This window comes from Acomys minous (genome assembly GCF_964271855.1).
Source record: "Acomys minous genome assembly, chromosome: 6".
NCBI classification, from domain to species: Eukaryota; Metazoa; Chordata; class Mammalia; order Rodentia; family Muridae; genus Acomys; species Acomys minous.
Window position 1 is genome coordinate 102,501,067 of NC_140487.1, and position 22,990 is coordinate 102,524,056.

At 50.2% G+C, this 22,990-nt stretch overlaps 1 protein-coding gene across 2 annotated transcripts; it reads right to left on the minus strand.

Annotated features, from left to right (window-relative positions):
• Positions 1 to 235: 235 nt before the first annotated feature.
• On the minus strand, positions 236 to 22,320 carry TFAP2E (transcription factor AP-2 epsilon). 2 transcript variants are annotated; one of them, XM_084786424.1, is made up of 7 exons: positions 21,389 to 22,052; positions 20,615 to 21,097; positions 20,013 to 20,064; positions 6,381 to 6,606; positions 4,869 to 4,987; positions 3,934 to 4,075; positions 236 to 1,315 (listed from the first exon to the last, which is right to left on the minus strand). In XM_084786424.1, exons 1-7 carry the CDS (start codon positions 21,413 to 21,415, stop codon positions 1,027 to 1,029), a joined length of 1,338 nt encoding a protein of 445 aa, XP_084642550.1. In that variant the 5' UTR covers positions 21,416 to 22,052; the 3' UTR covers positions 236 to 1,026. The 2 variants fall into 2 exon arrangements, with proteins under 2 accessions (XP_084642550.1, XP_084642551.1); XM_084786425.1 differs by having other exon boundaries at positions 1,153 to 1,311; positions 21,389 to 22,320.
• Between the last annotated feature and the right edge of the window lie 670 nt (positions 22,321 to 22,990).

Consider the following 22,990-nt stretch of genomic DNA (forward strand, 5'->3'; position numbering starts at 1 on the left):
CACTGACGACGCGCGCGCGCGCGCGCGCACACACACACACACAAATAGCCGAAATGATGTGATGAGGCATGTAGACCCTATGCTGTCTAACACCTTTCTTTCCTTCTCAGCTTACTCATAGCCCTTTGTGAACAAAAACACCCTCCATCATCGCCCAGGTGGACAATTTTGATAGATGAGCAGAAGTCAGTTGAAATGGATCCCCCAACTCAGGATAAATAACCTGTGCTAGACATTTTTTTAATTTTCAAATTTTATTGCATTGTATATAAATAAATAGGACAGACAGCAACAGGACTGTGGTGTGCAGCCTGGTTCAAGTTCTGTGGTTTGTGTTCTACCATCTTGTTCCTCAGGGTCTTTTCCTGCTCACTCTTCTCCAAGAGCCAGAAGGATCCAAGGAGCCCATTGGGACCGTCTGCTAGCACCGTGTTCTGGGGGTGGGAGACGCTGGAGCGAAGGTCACTAAGTCCTTAGTAACACCTCTGATTTGTGGTTGTTGGTTTTTGGTTATTGTTTTTTTGTTTTCTGTTGTTGTTGTTTGGTTGTTTTTTGTTTTCTGTTGTTGTTTGGTTGTTGTTTTTTTGTTTTCTGTTGTTGTTGTTTGTTTGTTTTTTCGAGACAGGGTCTCTCTGTGTAGCCATGGCTATCCTGGACTGGCTTTGTAGACCAGGCTGGCCTCGAACTCACAGCGATCCGCCTGCCTCTGCCTCCCAAGTGCGCCACCACACCCAGCATCTCTGATCTGTTAATAGCATCTCCTTGGGATGCCCAGGCATCTCAGTGAGAAGGGCTGTGCCCCATGAGCCAGACTTCCATGGCAGTTTCCTGTCTGAGCCCTTACCAGAAACCACAGAAAGATCTCCCTGCTTTACCCAAACAGATACCACTCCGGGCTTCTGGATGAATGTTCTCTCTGGTCTGAATGGAATCCCACCTTTTAGTCTTTTCAGGGCCACCCCCAGGAGCAAGGAAGGACCTCCATCTCAGGCATTGGGAGACACTTAGCTAGGAAACAAGAGATAGTTACTTCCGGTGCTTGGCATCCTTCTCTGACGCCTTGGTTTCTCCATGCCCACTGCCACTGCCCGCACTGCTTAGAAACATCTTGTCCAGTCCTTTGAGTGACTCTAGCAGGTAGTTCTGGAAGGCAGTAAGGGCAGCACAGATGGCAGGCCCGCCGAAGCCGTGAGTGATGAGGCTAAAGTGTGTCAGACAGCTCTGCACCCCAGGTTCCAGGATGAGTGCTGGGCGACTGTTGCCCAGTGGAGACCGGTCCTGAGCCATCAGGTCTGCAAACTCCTTGCAGATCTGCCTGGTGGGGAAGAAGAACAGAAGCTGAAGAACACGGCTCTAACCCCAGAGGAGGACCTACTGGCTGCCTTTTTGAGACAGGATCTCTCTAGGCAGCCCTGGCTGCCCAAGATCTCTCTCTTAGATCAGGCTGGTCTCACACTCACAGAGATCTACCTGCCTCTGCCTTCCAAATGCTGGGATTAAAAGTATGGGTCACTTCACCCAGAAATTTACTTGATTCTTTATATTATCTATACGATTTGGCCTTCCCAACAGCCTACAAGAAACAATGATGCCATCTTGCAAAAGTGGAATCTGACTTTCACAGAAGTTAACTCAGCAGCTCAGTGCTGCACACCTGGAAACAGCACATGCCGACGCCCTAATGTCGCTCCCTTAGATAAATGCACCTCAACTGCCTATCCCCTTAAGCTTTCTGCGATCCCTTCTTCCACCCCAGACACAACGCTTCATAGAATCTTGTCTGTGAAAGTATGAGAACAGCCCAGAATCTGCCTTTCATAATTAAAGTAGTAAATATCAATGCCTAGATCAATATATGTACATGGTCTCTGTCCCCTTACATCATCCAACAAATCTATACTGTTGCTACGCTCATTATATGGCTTCAGACAGGTTAGGTGGCCTGCCAGAGCGACTGAGATGAGACGAATCCTGGTCCAGCCTATGGCTGTTCCCATTCATCTGTGACTCACACGTGACTCAGGTAAGAAGAGTCATCATCTCTCATCTTTGTCTAAGACGCTGGCTGTTCGTATTCATGAATGAAGTGGGTTCCATTCAGACAGGCTGTAACCACAGGAAGAGGCCTCCCAGGACTCTACAGAATAAGCCCGTGAGCCTGGTTTCTTTGCTGCCTAAAGGAAGAAAGCCCCACAGGGAGGGTGGACTTGTGATCTGAAGGCCAAACCCACAGAGGCCAGCTGGACAGGAAGTTTAAGTGGTCCAGACAACAGGATCCTGAAAGGCATTTGGACCTCAGCCCACAGATGATGGTCCTGAGCTCTTCATCTCTTCCATCCGTTTCCTCCCACCTCTCAGCCTGTTTTGTTGTTGTTTTCCCATCGGTGGGACTGCTACCATCTAAATGAATATCTTAGCCTTCCAAAGTGTAAATGTTAAAAATCTTTTCTGAGACAGGAAGGTAGAGTCTGAGAGGTGACGAGGTCACAGGGATAGAGTCCTACAGGTCAAGTAGTTCTCCGCTCTCCTAAGGTGGCCTTTTCATATCTAGTTCCTCGTGTTGTGGTGAGACCTCCCCCAACCATAACAGTATTCCATTGCTACTTCGTCACTGTAGTTGTGCTGCTGTTATGAATTATGACAAAAAACCTGTTACTCGGGATATCTGATATGTGGCCTCCAAAGTTTGGGTCGAGACCCACAGGTTGAGAACCACGGCCAAGCTTGCTGTCAGTATCTCTATGAAGAGAGCCAGGGAGACTCCCTGCTCCTTTTACCATGTGGAGAACACAGCAGGAGCAACGTGCTGTCTGGATGTTAGAAAGCAGCCCCTCAGCAGACATAGAAGCTGCCTCGATCTTGAACAGCCCCCAGAACCACGGGAAATGATCTGCTAACCCAGCTTAAGGGCATTTTATTGTAGCTACCCAAATGGACGAATAGTACATTTTAGTGGGATGCCGGTTTGCTAAACAGGTTCTGAGGCACCCTTGGAGAACCTGACTTGGTGATAATGCACTAGCAATGGGAGCGGTTGACAATTTGTAGGCTGACAGAGAACAGAAGGGTCCTGGTAAAGGCTCAGGGGTAAGATAAGAAGAGGTGAAGTGGCAGCATGCAGTCAGTGGTGAGGGAGGTGACAGTGGGACCTGCACAGGGGTCAGGTATGGCCTGAGGTCTTGAGGAGAAAGGTCACAGAAGCAGGATAACCCTTGTTGGGAGCCTTGAACCCATGCCAGAGCCTGGGCTGGTCATGCCATGTGATTGTAGCAGTCACATGTTATAAGCCTATAGATGACACTTTTGTTTTTTTTTCCAAAACAGAGTTTCTCTGTGTAGCCTTAGCTGTCTTGGACTCGCTTTGTAAACCAGGCTAGCCTCAAACTCACAGAGATCGACCTGCCTCTGTCTCCCAAGTACTGGGATTACAGGTGTGCACAACCACACCTGGCTATATATGACACTTTTAATGTATGTATATAATAGATATGTTCACACGTGGTGTTTGTGTGTACCCATGGGGGTTTGTGTGGGTGTTCATGAAAGTCTAAAGGAGATGAACATGGTGCTTAAAGATACCCATATGTGTCAGGCGGTGGTGGCGCACACCTTTAATCCCAGCACTCGGGAGGCAGAGGCAGGCGGATCACTGTGAGTTCGAGGCCAGCCTGGTCTACAAAGCGAGTCCAGGATAGTCAAGGCTACACAGAGAAACCCTGTCTCAGAAAAAAAAAAAAAAAGATACCCATATGTGTCTGCATGGCATGTCCAACTGTTCCCCATGTGAAATTAAGGAATCTAGTTGCTATGTATGGTGCCATATGTGCTGTATGACCATCTGTATGACCAGAAGTAGTGTGTGACGTACCCAAGTCTCATATGTGTATCTGCATTGCATCCATGTTTGCTGTGCACAATAGTACCCTTACTCACTTGGCAGCCAACAGCATGCTCTTGCGGCTGTGCAGTTCCCCAGGGTCAGCATGCTGTCGGCATAGGTACTCAGCAGCTGCCTTGGCTGGAAACTCAGTCTCACAAACATAACCAAAGTCCCGAGCCAGGTGCACAGCTTCTCCTGGGGAAAAGAGGAGAGGTTTCTAGGTGTACCTCTGAGGCCAGAGCCTAGCCTTGAACTCCTTATCCCCTGGCCAAGGAGCACCCTCTCTGGAGATGCCTTCTCTGGTTTCTCTTCTCAGTTTCAGCTTCATTTCTATCACCATCAGCTCAAAGGTGGAGCTGGGACCTATGTGTATCCCAGAGCCAAAGTCCAGAGTCACCGACCTCCAGGGAAGAGGGATGCACCGCCCCCATCACCACCCACTTACCACCTCCAAATACTGCCAGTCCCCCCCCCTCCAAGTAGCTCTATTACATATGTGTGTGTGTGTATACACACACGCACACACACACACACACATAAACAAAAGGGATTAGTTTCAGAATTCCCCACAAATATCAAAATATGTGGGTACCAAAATCTCTCACATAAAATGACATGTTTGATATATATATAAACCTACCTATATGCATCCCCCTGTATATTACTGATTGTCTCTTGGTGACTTAAAATACCTAATGCTACATTGTTGCTACATAAAAAGCTACCTACACTGTGGTAATAACGACCAAAAATATCAGCAATGTGTTTGTTCCTCACAGGTGCAACTTTTTCCAACTATTTTGAACTGTGGGGGTGGTTAAATCCTCAGATGTGCCGACTGTCCACATGTGTGTCATGTGTACATACTTATACATATATGACACACAGAGTACATGCTCAGATAGAGCAGTGCTCATAGACATAACTAACCGATACGCTCCCACAGTAGGAAGCCTCACCAGATGACATGTCCCCTCACAGGCCTTACCTTCCACCAGTGAGGTCAGCAGAGTCACGTTGGCCGCCTTCCGACGGCCAGCTGGCAGGTTGAGCCCAATCCTCTCCAACCGTTCCCGAAGACACCGGCCCCCATTCTTGGACTTGGCCCTTAACACGCACAAACAGAGACATACACACAGCTGTGAAGACAAGAGAGGCCTATAGGCTAAGTGACTCCAAAAGACTTTTCTTGTTCCTTGTTCCTTGGCCCTGTTATGGCTTAGGTATAGCCTTGTTAGGATGGGGGGGGGGGCGCGGGGGCGGCAGTTTCTGAGAAATTCCCAACCTTTTCCTGACCTCACTCTTACGCAATCAAGATTGGGTTAAGGAGCAGAACCCCACAACAGGAGTCCCTCATCCTCCCCAGTCCTCAATAGCAGGGGCGGCCCAGGGTAGACGGCACAGCGGAGCAGCTGAGGGTCCTTCCCTACCTTAGCACATTTGCTGGGGACACATAAAACTGTACAGAGACACACGGGGATGACAAACACGAGGAGTCACATACACACATATACCCACCTCCAAGAATATGGAGACACATGTATAACATTGGAGACACACAGACGTGGACACCAAGAAACACACAGAGACATGGGTGCACAGCAAAGCAGGGCCCCAGAGATGTGGACAGAACCCTACGGATTCAACACAGGTCTCTACAGGATGTTCAGAGACCAGGAACAAGAAGATACCCCATGGAGCCGGGCATGGTGGTGCACGCCTGTAATCCCAGCACTCGGGAGGCAGAGGCAGGCGGATCTCTGTGAGTTCGAGGCCAGCCTGGTCTACAAAGTGAGTCCAGGACAGCCAAGGCTACAGAGAGACTCTGTCTTGAAGGGAAAAAAAAAAAAGGAAAAAAGATACTCCCTTTAACTGCACCAATATATTGTGCCCCCACCCCACCCTCCCACACAGAGGTACACACATGTAAACAACTATCTACATAGAAAAAAGGAAAAAAATGTATGAGAGAAGAATAGAGAAAAACAAACAAACAAACAAAACCAACTAGCCTCGGGTGCTCATGCAATTGCCCATATATATGCAGAGGACCCGCTGTAGGCCACACATCCCCAACTAACGCAGAAAGAACCTCTCGCTGTGGGAAGACACTCCTGGCCATCCCCTAACACACACACACATGCATTACGTCTTAGGTCATTACGCCTCCGCCCTGAAGCAGATCCCTTCCCAGCTGCAGGAACATACAGAGAGAAAAACGGCCCACCAGGCTGCTCACGCCAGAGGCCTGATTGCCCTGCTTAGAGTGAGTGAGTCTTTTTCTTTGTACCCACACTTCTTTCTTTGCCCCTGGACCCTGCCCCCAGACCATATACAGTCCTGAGCCCCTGTGTTCACTGCTCTATCAGAAACTGAGATGGAAGGAGGATGATGGAGCCTGGGGTGAAGCTGACCCTTTCTCTGCTGCTGTGAGAGGGTCTGAAGAGACGAAGGATTTTGGCCTGGGGTGCTGTGTAAGGTTGTGATCTGGCCTTCCTACCTTCGGAGGACACCCCCCAGGAGGGAGGCGTTGAGGCACTCGGGAGGTGAGAGTCGCCGTTGCACCTCCCCCACGGTCACCTTGTACTTGGATGTTGAGCTGAGCAATGACAGCCGGCCAGGCACGGAGCAGAAGACCTCGCTGGGGTTGCTGACGCCGCCGCCAACCAGGCTGTCTTTGGCCAGTGAGAGGGTGGAGAGGCTGCCGGCTTTGGAGGGAATGGGGACTGTGGAGCAGAAGCAAGGGAAGAGAAGAGGGAGGGGGAGGGCGACACTGAGCCAGCGACCACAGGACAGCAGGCAGTCAGCTGTGGTGCGGGCAAGTTGACTCACCAGCTGCTGCGTATGTTGTTGAATGATTCCAACGCTTTCCAGAGGGAAGGTTCTATTATCCCTGCTTTACAAAGGGAGAAACTGAGGCACAGTGAGGCGGAATTGACTGGGCCAAGTACACTGATGGTGATAACAACCGAACCCCAGGGCTGTCCGGTTCTTTCCCCAGTAGCCTCTTCCTGAGCCCTGCTGGTTCCTCTTAAAGCTTAACATCAGCCAGGGGTTGGCACCATCAGAAAAGGAGTTAAGACACCAGGAAATGGAGTCTAAGATGAGGTGGGATTCCTGGGTCACTGTGACAGGGTCTGGGATCACCCAGATTTCCAAGTCCCCTTCTCAGCTATAAATCTCACCCTCCCATCCTGGGGGTTTTGGAGTCTTACGTGTTGGAAACAGGAGGTTACGGTCCTATTAAGCCTCCAGCCTTTCCCCTTCCTGCCCGAAGGCAGGGACTAAGGATCTCCAAGCCCCATAAGACACTCTCCTAGGGCTGGAGAGATGGCTCAGTGGATAAGAGCCCTGCCTGCTCTTCCAAAGGACCCGGGTTAATTCCCAGCACCCACATGGCAGCTCACAACTGTCTGTAACTCCAAGATCTGACACCCTCACACCAATACCAAATTAAATAAATAAAAGTATTAAAAAAAAAAAGACACTCTCCTATAGTCTCTGTGAGAGGCAAGGAGGGGAATCAAGGATTTTCTAAAGGAAGTTCTTGATGCAGTATCTCCATCTTCCTTCTTAATGGCAGAGGAAGGGGCCAGGCGCTACTTCTTTGGATCTCTTGGCTCTCTCATTCAAGGAAAGGGCGCTACCCTTGTTCTCATGCTACAGGTGGGGAGACTGAAGGCCAACAAGGTGCAATAGTGTGCCTGAGGCCATCTACCTGGTAGATTGAACTAGGGAGTAGCAAACCTGGGTCTCCAAGGCAGTTCTCTTAGCCTTGTCACTGTTCAGAAAGTATGTTCCCGGCACACACGCCCCCTATCAAGAACTCCAAGGTCTCAAGAGTACAGAGATTAAAGAGAACCTGATCCCAAGGCTCAGGGCTGGCACAGTCCTAGCCTATTCCCACCTGGCCACTCAGTCGGATATCTGTAATATTCCTGGCTGCATCCCACACAGGACCATGTCCTATGACTTTCATTCTTAACCTGCCTGAGAAGCGGACGTATCTCTCATGCATACGGACACTTACTTTGCCTGAATTTCTGTGCAGCCTTCGCTCTGGTCCCCTGCCTGAGTCTAGAGGGATCTTTCTGAAACATGGATTCCCTCCACATCCTGCAACCCTCCAGTGCCTGATCAGCTCCCTGAGAATCAAATTCTAGTGCATAACCAAACAGGATGATGCTATCAGTGAGTGCCTGTAATCCCCTGCAAGCTCCTCTGTGGAGCAGCACTGTTCTCCACATCCCCAGGTTAGAAGGAAGAAAGTGAAAGCTCAGAGGTCAAGATGACATCATCTATTGAGCATGGGTCATGGACTCTGGCCACTGATCTATCTTTGCCACCTTCACCCTCCTTAGTGTCTTGGCTCCTGCCTCCTCTTTTGGATCCTGCCTAGTCCTCACTTGTCTTTTAGGCTCTAGACTAAAAACTGGCTCAGAGGAGCATAATTTAGGCTTCAGCATTAAAAAGTAGTGAGCAAGCAGAGCAGTGGCAGAGCACACTTTTAATCCCAGCACTTGGGAGGCAGAGGCAGGCAGATCTCAGAGTTTGAGCTCAGAGTGAGTTCCAGGACAGCCAGATCTATACAGAGAAACCCTGTCTTAAACAATCAATCAATCAAACAAACAAACAAAAAAAAGTAAAGTGGTGCTAGAGAGATGGCTCAGTGCATAAGAGAGCATGGGCTGCTCTTGCAGAGGACCTGGGTTAATTTTCCAGCACTCACATGGTTCACAGCCACCTGTAACTCCAATGCCATGGAACCCAATGTCCTCTTCTGGCCTCCTTAAGGCATTGCACTCAGGTGCTACATGCATACATAGGCAGGTAAACACTCATACACATAAATAAAAAGAAATCTTTAAAAAGAAGAAAGTAAGAGCCGCCTTTAATCCCAGCATTCAGGAGGCAGAGGCAGGCGGGTGGCAACTCTGTGAGTTCTCTGGGCCAGCCAGGAATATAGAGTGAGACCCTGCCTCAAAATAAATAAATAGAAAAAAAGAAATATGAGATCAATTTCAATATGGAAAATAGCATATAAGGGCTTAACACTTTTTATTTACCCTAATCAGAACTATAGTGATTTCAGTGTGTATTCAGCATTTTATAAATAATTAATGAGATATGTTACATTCTTTCTTTGCACTTAGTCTTCAAACTGTAATGTGAGTTTATACATACAGCCCACCGCCATCAGGCCACTCACTTTTCAATCGCCCACAGCTGTGTATGTTTGGCAGCCAGTGGACCACCATAGTGGGTAGCACAGCCCTAGACTTCAAAAGATTGAGTACCTAAGTTACCCCCACAAGTAATATGACAAGTAACAAAAGGTGTGCAATCAGGAGAGCCCCTCTCCTGGAGCAAGCACCTGCTCAGAGCCTGCAGACAGCTGGCCACGCTCAGAACACAGGCCCAACTTTCCTCTCGGTTCAGATCCTACCTTACTCAGCCTCAGTTTGCACACCATCTCCAGGGCAGAGTTTCCTGGCCCTCACTCCATGCCAGCCCCTTGCATACCTGTCCCCATCCCTACTGCTCTGGATGCCTATCAGCTAGGAGTCTGTGAGGTCAGGGCCTTGGCACAGGTGGCTGTCAGTGAATGTGGGAAAAGCACATGAGAAAGGGGCTCTCGGAACTGGGAGGCTGATGGCCACCACTCAAGTGCCTTTTTTCCCCCCGGTCTTGAAGATGAAAGGTAGACCCTCAAAAATGCCAAGCACACACTTTGCCACCGGCCTATATTTTTAGAAAAGGTCTTACTAGGTTCCTCTGTCTCCTACGCCACAGGGCCTGGCTGGTGTTTAAAGTCTGTGCACAGGTGTGTGTACATATATGTGTGTGTGTGTGTCACAGCATGTGTGTGGAGGTTGAAGGACAGCTTTCAGGAGCTGGTTCTCTCCTCCCTAGGGATTCAACTCAAGTCAGCAGCTTAGTAGTACCTGCTGAGTTGTCTCACGGACTCCTGATGGTTTATTAGTTTGTTTGTTTGTTTATTAAGATAGGGTCTTACTCACTATACTGCCCTGGATGGTCTGGAACTTGATATGTATGTATGTATTTATTTATTTATGTATTTATGTATTTATATTTGGTTTTTCGAGACAGGGTCTCTCTGCGATAGCCTTGGCTGTCCTGGACTCGCTTTGTAGACCAGGCTGGCCTCGAACTCACAGCGATCCACCTGCCTCTGCCTCCCAAGTGCTGGGATTAAAGGCGTGCGCCACCACGCCCGGCCTGGAACTTGATATGTAGACCAGGCTAGTCTCCAAATGATAGAGATCCACCTGCCTCTGAGTGCTGGGATTAAAGGCATGTGCCACTACACCTGCAATCGTAATATTCTTTAAATAAAAACGAATATGATGATCTGTGATGAGAAAGAAAAGCAAAGTCCACAATGAACAAGATCTCAAGAGTTGTAAATAAAAGCAGAGCCGCTGTTTCTGCACTCACGTGATCTCGACCTTCCTCCAGAGTGAGGAACAAAGGCGTGCAAGCGGACTCCTCATCCTGCTGCCCCCGCTCCCCATGTCTCCAGATGTATGTGTGTGTGTGTGTGTGAGAGAGAGAGAGAGAGAGAGAGAGAGAGGGAGAGGGAGAGGGAGAGGGAGAGGGAGAGGGAACCTGTGCCCATTATCACTCCACCTGTATCCTTTGTTCTGAGAGGACCTGGGGTAATCTAGCTATTCCGTAGCTTCATTGTTTTTAGTGGTCTCATGACCACATATATGTTTGTCATAGAAGTGGACGCTATTCCATTATATATTTTATATATCAAGCTTGACTTTAAAAACTGAAAACTGGAGACTGGCAAGATGGCTCAGTGGAAACGAGTGTTTTGAGCACAAGCCTGATGGCCTGAGTTTGGGTCCCAGAAGCGGTGTGAAGAGCTGGCTGCAGTGGCAGTGCATCTGGACTCTCAGCCCTCCTGTGGAGAACTACACGGCAGAGGCGAGAAGAATCAGCTGGAAGCCCGTGGCCAGCTAACTTGGAGTTTACTGTGAAGCAGCAGAAAGCACGCCTTGGGAGGCAGAGTTCAAGGCCAGCTTGGCATACCTAGTGAGTTTCAGGACAGCAGGAATTACAAAGTGAGACCTGTCTTGGGGCGGGTGGTGGTGGTGGTGGGGTGGGACAGAGAAAGAAGAAGCCAGTCGGGCGGTGGTGGCGCACGCCTTTAATCCCAGCACTCTGGAGGCAGAGGCAGGTCGAGCACTGTGAGTTCGAGGCCAGCCTGGTCTACAAAATGAGTCCAGGACAGCCAAGGCTACACAGAGAAACCCTGTCTCAAAAAAAGAAAGAAAGAAAGAAAGAAACAAAGAAAGAAACAAAGAAAGAAACAAAGAAAGAAACAAAGAAAGAAAGAAGAATCCAGAAACTCCCAAATGTTGTCATCTGATATCTGTCCTCCCTCCATGACTCCTAGCCAGAGGGAGGTGTCAGGCAAGCCGGAAGGCTGGAAGATTTTCTCTTTCACACAGCTATTATTAAAGCCCGGTATCCCCTAAGGCCAGGCTCTGTGAGATGGGAGAAAGACCAAGGCTTTGTGTAGCACTTAGCACAAGTTATAAAACTAACTGTGAGCGAGAACAGTGTGCCTTCCCTGCTGGACGTAGTGGCTCATGCCTTTAATCTCAACACTAAGGACATAGAAGCAAGCTGATCTCTGTGAGTTCAAGGCCAGCCAGGTCTACCTAGTGAGACCATGCCTCAAATGAAACAAAAACAAACCCAAAGTCAATAAGCTCTTAGCACAGGTACAGCAACTAGGGCGAAGTGGCACATGACTTGCTATTTGCCTCCCATACGTACAGGACAGACTCTAGCGCACTGACTCCTAAGACACACACAAGTCAGCAATACAAGGGCTCCTAGTTACTCAACCTGTCAGACAAGACACACCCATCCAAATGTCCCGTCCCCCCGCCCCCCCCCCTTCCACGTAGTAGACCCTGCCTGAGTGTTAGGATTGCAACACTCTTCTAGAAAGCATGCTAAAGTTACAATCCCTTCCGGAAGAAAATACAGAATAAAAAATTTCAAGACCTTGAGGTAGGCAAAGAATTCCTAGTTATAATACCCAAATGCACCATATAAGAGAAAAACAAGCTGGGCGTGGTGGCGCATGCCTTTAATCCCAGCACTCGGGAGGCAGAGGCAGGCGGATCGCTGTGAGTTCAAGGCCCAGCCTAGTCTACAAAGCAAGTCCAGGACAGCCAAGGCTACACAGAGAAACCCTGTCTCAAAAAAAAAAAAAAAAAAAAAAAAAGAGAAAAACAATTATCAGCTTAACATCATTGAAACATCAAAATTTTTATGCCTCAAATTAAGAAAAAAAAAAAGATGGCCAGGTGTGGTGGGCACACAATTGTTTATCTCGACCCTTGGGAGCAAGAGGAGGCAGTTTGAGAGCAAGTTTAAGGCCAGCCTGAGCAACATAGCAGAAATCCTGTCAGAAAACCTAGGGCTTGGGGCTAGAGAGATGGCTCGATGTGAAGAGTACTGGCTGCTCCTCTGGAGGACCAGGGTTCAACTCCCGGCACCCATTCTCAACTCTAGTTCCTAGGGACCCGATGCTCTCTTCTGGCCTCTGCTGGCCCTGCATGCACGCGGTGCACAGACCTTTACGTAGGCGAAACATTCACACGCATTGAAAAACGTAAAACAATGTTGGGTGGTGGTATACACCTTTTAAGCCAGAACTGGGAAGATAGGGGCAGGTGGACCTCTGTGAGTTCAAGGCCAGCCTGGTCTACAGAGTGAGTACCAGGACAGCTGGGACTACACAGAGAAACCCTGTCTCAAAACAACAACAACAGCAACAAACCGTAGGGCTTCAGGGCTGGAGAGGCAGTACATCAGTTAAGAGGACACACTGCCCTTCCAGAAAGCCAGGACTTGATTCTTAGCACCATATTGGTTGGCTCACAGCTACCTATAACTCCAGCTTAAGGGAATCCAACGCTTCTGGCCTTCAGGGTCACCTGCATTTGTGTACACACACACACACACACACACACACACACACACAATCTTAAAGAAACCAAAGGCCCAGGGCTGGGCATGCAGCTTAGTCACAGAGCTTTGTCTGAGTACACAAGGCCTTATACTCAATCTCCAAAATAAAAAAAAATAAAAATAAAAGGAGGAAGAAGGGAAAAGAAAGGGATGAACCATAGATTGGGAGAAAATATATAAAGACGCTTACATAAAGGATAAAATAACTAGTCGGGCCATGGTGTCGCATGCCTTTAATCCCCAGCACTTAGGAGGCAGAGACAGGCAGTTCTCATGATTTCGAAGCTACCCTGATTTACAGAGCAAGTTTCAGGACAGACAGGGCTACACAGAGAAACCCTGTCTGGAAAAAAACAAAAACAAACAAACAAACAAACAAACAACAAACAAAAACCAAGAATAAGATAACTAGTCAGTAAACACATGAAAAGAAAAAAAAGGCTGTGTTAATCATTTGGAGAACACAGATTAAAGCAGTATGGAAGGAGACACTAGATGGTTCTAACACAAAGGCACCCTGAAGTGTGAGGGTGTGGAGATGCCCAGTAGGAATGATGTAAAACAGTTCAATTTCAGGAAGTGGCTGAGCCTTCCTTCCCTTCCTTCCTCTTCTCCATCCCATCTCCCTTCCATCCTTCCTTAGATGAACTCCACTTATTGGAAGTATTTTTTTTTTCCCCAAGACGCGGTTTCTCTGTGTAGCCCTAGCTGTCCCGGACTCACGCGCAGGGATCCGCCTGCCTCTGCCTCCTGGAGTGCTGGGATTACAGGAAGTTTCTTAACAATTAAACATAAATGGCCCAAAAAGCACTTGCTGCTGGACGTAATGACCTGAGTTTAATTCCTGGTGCCAAATAGTGAAAGCAATTTTCTTTTTCTTTTTCTGTTTTGTTTTGTTTTTTTGAGACAGGATTTCTCTGTGTAGCCCTGACTGTCCTAGACTTGCTTTGTTTACTAAGGCTGGTCTTGAACTCACAGAGATCCTCTTGCCTCTGCCTCCTGAGTGCTGGAATAAAGGCGTGTGTTACCATGCCCGGCTATTCTCAGTTTTTAAATACTATATTAAAATGCTACTTAGGGGGAATTTTCAATTGCAGAAAATTGTCCTTTAACTGTACGCTGCCCATGGCACATACACGCTCACCTAACAAAACAACAAAGAAACAAACAAACAAACAAAAAGACCACATAGTGCAGCAATTCCATTCCTAGGAATATCCTCAAGAGCAGGAAAAACACGTTGTCTACCCAAAGGCATCTATATGAATGACTATAGCAACATACACCATTCATAACAGCCAAAGAGGGGAATTGACTCAGAGCACCTTGCCAAAGAAGGGAAGTCCGTTCAGGGGCTGGAGAAAGCTCAGTGTTTTGGAGCATTGGGTATTTGATTCCCAAATCCCAGGATGGTGGCTCATAAGCATCTATTTCTCAAACTCCAGGGAGTTCTAGACCTTCTTATGACTTCCACAGGCACCAGGCGTGCATTTAGTGCACACACATTCAAGAAAAACACATACATATACATCCATATACATAAACAATTAAATCTAAAAAAAAAAAGTTTAATTATTTTAACTTCCTGGTTTATTGCTGCTGTTCGGTTGTTTGTTTTGTTTTGTTTTGTTTTGTTTTCTAGACAAGGTCTCACTTTGTAGTCCTGGCTGTCCTGAAACTCATTATGTAGACCAGAGATCCACCTGCCTCGGCTTCATAAGTGCTGGGATCAAAGGTGTGTGTCACTATACCCAGCTGTTTTAACTTTTTTGTTTGTTTGTTTGTTTTGTTTTGTTTTTCGAGACAGGGTTTCTCTGTGTAGCCCTGGCTGTCCTGGACTCGCTTTGTAGACCAGGTTGGCCTGGAACTCACAGTGATCCACCTGCCTCTGCCTCCCGAGTGCTGGGATTAAAGGCGTGTGCCACCACCACCACCACCACCTCCTGGCTTGTTTTAACTTCTTTTGTGCCCAAATGTTTTGCTTCCACGCAAGTATGAGGACCACACGCAGGCCTGGTACTGGAGGGGGTCTGGAGGGGACTCTGGAGGGGGTCTGGAGGGGACTCTGGAGGGGGTCTGGAGGGGACTCTGGAGGGGGTCTGGAGGGGACTCTGGAGGGGGTCTGGAGGGGACTCTGGAGGGGACTCTGGAGGGGACTCTGGAGGGGGTCTGGAGGGGGTCTGGAGGGGACTCTGGAGGGGACTCTGGAGGGGGTCTGGAGGGGACTCTGGAGGGGACTCTGGAGGGGGTCTGGAGGGGACTCTGGAGGGGACTCTGGAGGGGGTCTGGAGGGGACTCTGGAGGGGGTCTGGAGGGGACTCTGGAGGGGGTCTGGAGGGGACTCTGGAGGGGGTCTGGAGGGGACTTTGGATCCCCTGGGACTAGAATGGTGGAAGGCTGTGGAAAATCAAACCCGGACCTCTGCCAAGAGGTCTTAACCGCTGGGCCATCTTTCCATCCCTCAAGAAGAAAGCTCAAATGAAGGCCATTCAGAGCAATAGTGCATACTACTCAGCAATAAAAACCCAAACAAATGCTGGGCGGTGATGCGCACGCCTTTAATCCCAGCGCTCGGGAGGCAGAGGCAGGTGGATCTCTGTTAAATTCGAAGCCAGCCTGGTCTACAACAGTGAGTCCAGGACAGCCAAGGCTACACAGAGAAACCCTGTCTCGAAAAACCAAAAAAAAAAAAAAAAAAAAAAAAAAAAAAATCCAAACCCAAACAACTGACACATGTTACAGTAAAGACAAACCATAAAAACATTTGCTAAAAGAACCTAGATGCAGCCGGGGCGTGGTGGCACACACCTTTAATCCCAGCACTTGGGAAGCAGAGGCAGGTGGATCTATGTAAATTCGAGGCCAGCCTGGTCTACAAAAGTGAGTCCAGGACAGCCAAGGCTAAATTGGGAAACCCTGTCTTGAAAACAAAAACAAAAACAAAACAAAAACAAAAAAAGAGAGCCTGGATGCAGAAGTCCAGATAGTCTTCTTTCTATAGGGCTATAGAGCAGGTCCTGAATATGCAAACGTAAGGGACAAAAGCTCATCTGGCATTGCATAAGGCTTGAGGCAGAAATGAAGACTAACTACAGATAGGAATGAGGGAACTTTGAGGGTGACAGATGGATTGTGGTAGTGATTATACAATTCTATACGTTGATTTAAAAACTCATCAAACTGGGTTGTGAGTGGCTCAGTGAGGAAGGTGCTCATCGCTACACCTGGTGACCTAGATTTGATCCCTTTAACTTACAGGTAGAAGGAGAGAGAAGCAATTCCCATAAATTGTCCTTTGACCTTACAGACAATAGATAGGTAGGTAGGTAGACAGACAGGTAGATAGATACATAGATACATAGACAGATAAAATTAAATTGAGCTGGGCAGTGATGGAACACATCTTAAATCAAGTACTCCATGGCTCCTATTGTCCATGGGTAAATTTAAAATTATTTCTATATGGGCAATGGTTCTATCAGTTGCTTTATGGGGTAAAAGTCCTAGCAGGCAAATGTAGAAAAAGCTGTGGAAATGCTGGGCTAGGTTCTGACTTTACATAAAAATTGCATAGTTCGCCGGGGCAGTGGTGGCTCACGCCTTTAATCCCAGCACTTGGAAGGCAGAGATAGGCAGATCTATGTGATTTCAAGGCCAGCCTGGTCTACAAAGTGAGCCCAGGACAGCCAAAGCTACACAGAGAAACCCTACCTCAAAAAAAAAAAAAAAAAAAAAATATATATATATATTTTTTTTTTTAAGACACTTCTTATATGGTTAGTGATCAGTGGTTGTGGGGGCAGCCATACAGCCAATGACAAGACAATAACACAGCACACCTATGCTCAAGCAGGCAATCATCACTGAACTTAGTGGAAAAGAAAGGAAAGACACAAAAGAAGAAAGGAAAAGGGTTTCAGCAGGAGTGAGAGAGGGATAAGAGAGGACAATAGTGGAGGTGACATGCCCAAAATCCATCATATACATGTCTGAAATTGTAGTTAATAAATAACTAAATATTCTGCTTGTCTTGATTACTGTTACAGAGCCAACAAGTGCTTCCCTCCTTTCTCTCAAGTTCCGGAATGACTGGCCTAGCCTCTAGACTCCCTTTTGAATCTTCCCCAGAGCTAAAGGGAACAGAGGGGAGAGTGTCTGTTTACTTCCTTCTTTATTCCCAAAGAGCCTTTAAAACCCCCGACCGCCTGCAGGTGAGCCCAGTCAGGCCAGCAGCCACATCTCCTGAAAGAAGCGAGGGCTGTACCTCAGTCTCATATTCACACCACTCCCCTCAGCTCACCTCTCATCTAAACCCGGCCAGTCTGAGTTTCACAGGTTGTGCTCAGACTTCAAAACCCAACACTCATATAGTGAGCAGACACACACCAAGCACCTTACAAAGGTCCGTCTTTTAGGAACCCTCAACCTCCTCGGGAACCGGCCGGCCGTTTGTCCTGTGAGCTCCTACGATGTCCTGAACTGACAGGAGCGGCGACATCATCCCTGAGTCCCCCCCCCCTTTCTGCCCGTCTGCGATAAGTTGTAAAACTAGAGGTGACAACGGGGCGGGCGCAGAAAATGGTGCGCTACTCACTTGCCCTCCGGTTTCTTCAGGGTAACTGGCCACCCTCAACCCATAAGGGGCGACCTAGAAGTCGTGGGGGTGGGGGGAGAGGGGGCGTGGCAGAGACGCCGCTAGTTCCTCCCCTCCAGAACAAGTGCCTGTAGTCCGTGGAGATGTACCTCTCAGATCTGGGTTGTGAGACAGTGTAGGCTCCAGTGTTCCAAAACACTGGTAAGATGCACCTCTCAAGTTTCCCCACATCCCCAGGAGGAGGGCGGCTTCTGCAGGTGGCCGGGGCTGCAAGGGGTTCGTGTGCTGGACCCCAAGTCCTAGCGGTGCAAGGTCCCTTCACACCAGGACGCTCCAGGGTTCCAAGACCAACTTTTGCAAAGGCAGGGTTTGGGCAGTGGGCGATTGCGCGCCACAAAGAACGTTGCCCAGAGTCTTCAGAAACCTCCCGACCCCGTCGGAAGGGCCTGAGGTCCAACACTGGTGCTAACCCGCCGCTGATGGCCGCCCAAGCAGCGAAGCCAGTCAGGCATCCATCGTGGAATCCCGGCAAAACCAAAACCAACCAAACAAAAAAGCCGTGTGTTGCGAGGCTCCCCCAGGGAGTAAGATCTGGTGGTAGCACTGCCTGCCTCACCAAAGCTCCTCCTCTTGGGGTGGCCAGAAGGAGCCTGCTGTCCCTGGGCACTGACCATCTTTTCTCTTTCAGAGGCCCCGCTGGGCAGCAGACCCCCAAGCTAGCCCTGGAACCAGGCTCTTCATTCCGCAGGTTGCCCCAGGCTCTGTTCCCTCCCTTCTCACAGATGCTGAGGTACCTCAGGTCCCCTCAGTTTGATTTAGTTTCTCTGGGTGCTCCACTCCTCCTGGGCACAGACCGGCAAAGCACTGCTGTCTCCCAGGTGTGAACTTTCAGACCTGGGCAGCCTAGGCAAGCGCCAAGAACCTACCTACAAGTAACTCAGACCAACAGTAGATTCTTCTACCTGGGGACACCTGAGCTCCTTCCTAAAATGCAGACTTTGGGTCTCTCTAGGGAATCAGTGAACCTGGGTTCCCTGCGCAGGAGCCAGGAGCTGAGGGTTTGCAAAGAGCCCAGTGGCAGGTTATTGCAGACTCCAGATTCAACTTTGCCTTCCACCGGGTCAAAACAAGAGCTGCCCAGGAAACCACTGAAGTGCTAATAGCAAAACGCTGGTGAGGTGGACAGTGGGTGCTCCCCGCCCCCCCCAGCATCTTCCCCATACTCCCGGCTTCTGGTAGCAGTTCCAGATTCCCGAAGGCACCCCTCACCAAGTTCTGGGGGGGGGGTGTTCTCTCATCCCCCAAACTCCATACCTAGCTCCAGTTCCTGGAAGCCCAGCCCCTAAACCGTCTCCACTCCCACCACAAGCCTCCCCTGAGAACCTACGCAGGGCAAACAGCCTGGGCTTGAATTCACTTGTTTGAAAAACAGCTCCAGCCAAATCCTGCGGGAGGTGCGCCTGCCCTCGGGCACTACAGGCTCCCGTGTGCCTCTGAATTCCTTTGGGCACCCACCCCAAATCTAAGGAGCTTGTGCAAGGCCTGGGTCTCGCTGTTTCTGCCTAATTTGCCTTTCTCACCTTTCTGTCCCACGGTCAGAACTCGGTCTTCAGACCCAAAAGTCTAGTCAAAGGGTGTCTCAGCCCTTTTGTTAATTAAAATAAAAATAAAAATAAAAAAGACAAGTAGATATGGAGGCAGAAACAAACAAAACCCACCAAGGAGAGGACCTCACATTCTTACAACGCCTCAAATACCAAATTACAAATTCCAGGACACATGTTAGGTATACAGAGAACCCCAAACATAGAAATTATATCCCAACATACACGGATACAAATTACAAATACAGTCACAACAACAAACACCAGGAAATACTGCTGCCTACAAGAGAAACATACAGTTTGCCCAGGACCCTGAGCTCAGAGCCACAGGCAGCCCTGGAGGCAGCAGCCTGACCAGGAGCATACAACCCAATCTTAAATACTTTAGGAGGCTTCATGTGAAAGAAAATCCCTTGCTCTGGGAGGTGGGGAAGATGCAACCCTCCCATCCCCCAACCCCGCCACCCAGGTTCTGCTGAGAAGAAAGGAGCAGAAAGCATTCTCCAGGCTCCAAAAGGTCAAAGCTCAATAAAGTGGAAATCACTGAACAAAACCTATGGGAACAGCATTCCCATTCCCATTTCTTAGGAAACCGGGAAGTGGTTTAACTTGTTCTGCAAATGGACTCCAGATCCACAAGACCGACACCCTCCCTCCCTCCCTCCCAAAAGGAGAGGCCAGGCAGTCGTAATCTAGATAGTGCGGGGGTGGGGGGGCCACCTCAGCCTGCAGGCCACTGAGCAAAATTATCCAGCTAGCGCCACTGTGAAAGGGTGAGGAAGGATGTTCCGTGGTCACCAAGCTTGGCGACACACAGGGAACAACAGCCAGGGAGAAAGAAAATGGGTCCGAGCACCCAGGGCCTGCACCATCACGCCTGGCTCTGCCCTGGAAGGTGTACACCATTTCTTACCTTTCTTGATCACGGATTGGTCCAGGAGGCTCATTCCCGGGTCATCTATCGCCTGCAAATAGAAAAGGATGGCAGCGAGGGCCCGTATGGACCTAGTGGGCTCTTGCTTCCCCCCTTGCCCGGTTGCCCCAGTCCATGAGTGCTCCGCCCTACGCACACCACCGGCTGCCTGAGGCGGCTACGGGGCAGACGGGCGTGACTAGGAATCGCCCGGGCTCCCCCACCATCTGCGCCCAAGCCGCAGCCCTGCCTGGATGATCACCTTGCCTTAGATAGGCAACTACTGCGCCTCTCCTAATCCCAAACCAGGCTGCCCCTGGCGGACTAGGACAGGACGTGGATACCCACCATGGCTCAGCCACATACTGGGGAGAGAAAGAAATGATTCCACGAGAGCTGCTGCCATTCAGGCACGGCGCAAATAGTTCGAGGCCACCTTTTGGCCAGACAGCATCTAACCTACTACGGATTCTGTCAGAGGTACAAATGGAAAGTTGCGGGCTGGGAGAAGAGTCGGACTCCTGCTTTGGTCTCATTTTGCTTCCAGCCAGGATGTTAAATCGCTGCCCATCTCGTCCCACCTAGGCCCCCTCTTGTCTTACCTGCAGTTCCTCCAGGCCGGGCGGCGCCGCCAGACCCGGAAGACCAAGGGGCGCGTCAGCCAGGCCGTGCGCGCCGTCGGCCAAGCTGTGCAGGAGTCGGGGTACCGCGGCAGCATAGTCTCGGCGCGGATCGAGACCCAGAGCGCGGGCGGGTGGCGCCAGCAAACCGGGCGGCTCGTCGTGAGCGCGGGCCGCGGCGCGGGGTGCGGCCCAGGCGGCCTGCGGGGGTTGCGGCTGCGCCAGGGGCGCTAAGCCGCCGTAGGGGTCCGCGGCCAGGTGCGGGAAAGCAGTGGCAGCGTCGGGGGCCTGGCCGTAGGGCAGCGGCGGCTGCGGGTAGGGCGGCGGGAAGTAGGGAGGCTGAAAGTCGGCGGCGGCAGAGGCGGCGGGAGTGTGGCACAGGGGAGGCGCGGGCCCATAGGCCGCCTGGGGCAGAGACGACAGGCGGGTCCCTCCAGCCGCAGCGCCCAGCCCGTCAGGGCGCTCCTGCAGAAGGGGAGGCATGCGTTAGGTGACCCGGGAGCGGCTGAAGACAGCAGCCCGCGAGGTGCCCTCAGTTCGTGGGGGGCCTGCTGTTGTCTACCAGCGAATGCTCCGCGAACTCAGGAGCCCCTAGGCTGGAGACCACGGGTCCCTGCCGCCACTTTCTCGGCTGGCAGAGGCTCCAAGTCCCCCTTCCTTGGCGATTTCGTTGGCGCAGGGGCAGGTTTGAAAGGTCCAGCACCCAGGCTCCTCGATGCCCTCTCCCCGGTGTGCCCGGCACCCGAGACTACTCACCATGGCGGAGTAAGTGTGTACCAACATGGGGCGGGTAGTGTGGGGCGTGAGGCGTGGTGGCGACACAGCCCTCGTCCGACGGCAATGCAATTACTGGAGCCGGTGGCCCTCACAGCCCGCGGGGATCACCGTCTAGCCGCTGGGTGTAACTCAGCCGGGTGCCCAGCAGAGGTGGGGGCCCTTAGCGGCGGGAACCTGCGCATGGGTCCAAGGAGGTGGAACGGACGGGAACTAATGGCACTTGGAAAAAGTCGGTCAACGGGCGCCGAACGCCTGCCTTTCTCCCTCTGAGCTCAGCCCGCTCCATGCACTCTAGTTATAGTAGCGGGGCCGCGCCGGGCCTCTGGGGGCGCGCATTAAAGAGACAAGCTATGGCCTACCTCACCCTTTTCCCCGGCGTCTGCCTAAAGGGAGGCGTGGCTCTGGTGGGAACCGGTGGGGTGAGGAGTGAATGAATTCGAGCCCAGCTGATGGGAGCTCCTTCTCGGCTCCAAGCTTGCAGCTGCGATCAAATGGGATTCAAGGCTGGAATCAATGCAGGGGTCTACGTTCGCTCGGGTCTGTGCATTTTCTAGTTACATTTGCTTATTACATTTATTTATTTGTTGAATATGTATGTGTGTAGTCACACGTGGGCCATGGTGCGTGTGTGGAGGTCAGAGTACAACTTCCAGAAGTTGGTTCTTTTTCCTCCACCCTGTGAGTCCGAAGGCTCGAACTTAGGTCCTGAGGCTTGGTGGCCAGTGCCTTAATCTGATAGACCATCACAGCCACCCCCTTCCAAATCTTTTTAAATGAATGCACAAACGCATTGTCTTTGACTTTGAGCAAAGCATTTCTGGCATCAGTTTCCTCCCCTGTTGAGTGGTATCAGTCTTTTCTCCGATCACCCAGTGGTAAATGTGGCAAAATCAAGTCCATCAGCTCATGTATACACTTGTGTCGGCGTGCATACGTGGGGGGGGGGGAGGGGAGGTTATGTTGCAGTCTCTCCTTCATGGCTTTGGACCAAAACTGCTCTGAAGATGTTCCCTTCTCTCAGACTTCCTGAGCTGGTGGTGACCCTCAAGGCCCAAGCCAGGATCCTTGGATGTTGGAGACATGACCTAGTGTTTCATAAGCCACAGAAGCCTGGGCTGGCTGTGACCAATCTGTGACACAGAAATGGTTGGAGGTGTGTGGCGGACACAGGGCAGAAGGGGTGTGGTCACACTGTTACACGGGTGCACAGTCTACCAGTTAGGTGCTGCCTGTCGGACAAGCATGTCCTACCACCAATTTCTCTTCGTTTCTCCCCAGATTTAACACTTCTGTCCTGAAAAAAAGGCAAGCCGGAGAAGTGCTAAAGACAATAAGAATTGAAAAAGCAGGAGGAAGTTGTTTTTTTTTTTTTTTAATGTTGAAAATGGGGAGGGGTGGTAGAAATAACCACAGCCGTACTTGCCACACAGCGTGAATATTGAGTTGCCTAAGCCACCAAATCCCTTGTCACCCTCACTTTCAGGTAAGGAGCAAGGCACAGAAAGGCTAGCTGACTTTCTGGCCTACGGTTACACAAGCTCGGTTAGTGGCGATGCTGAGGTGGCTCGCCTCCAGGCTCTC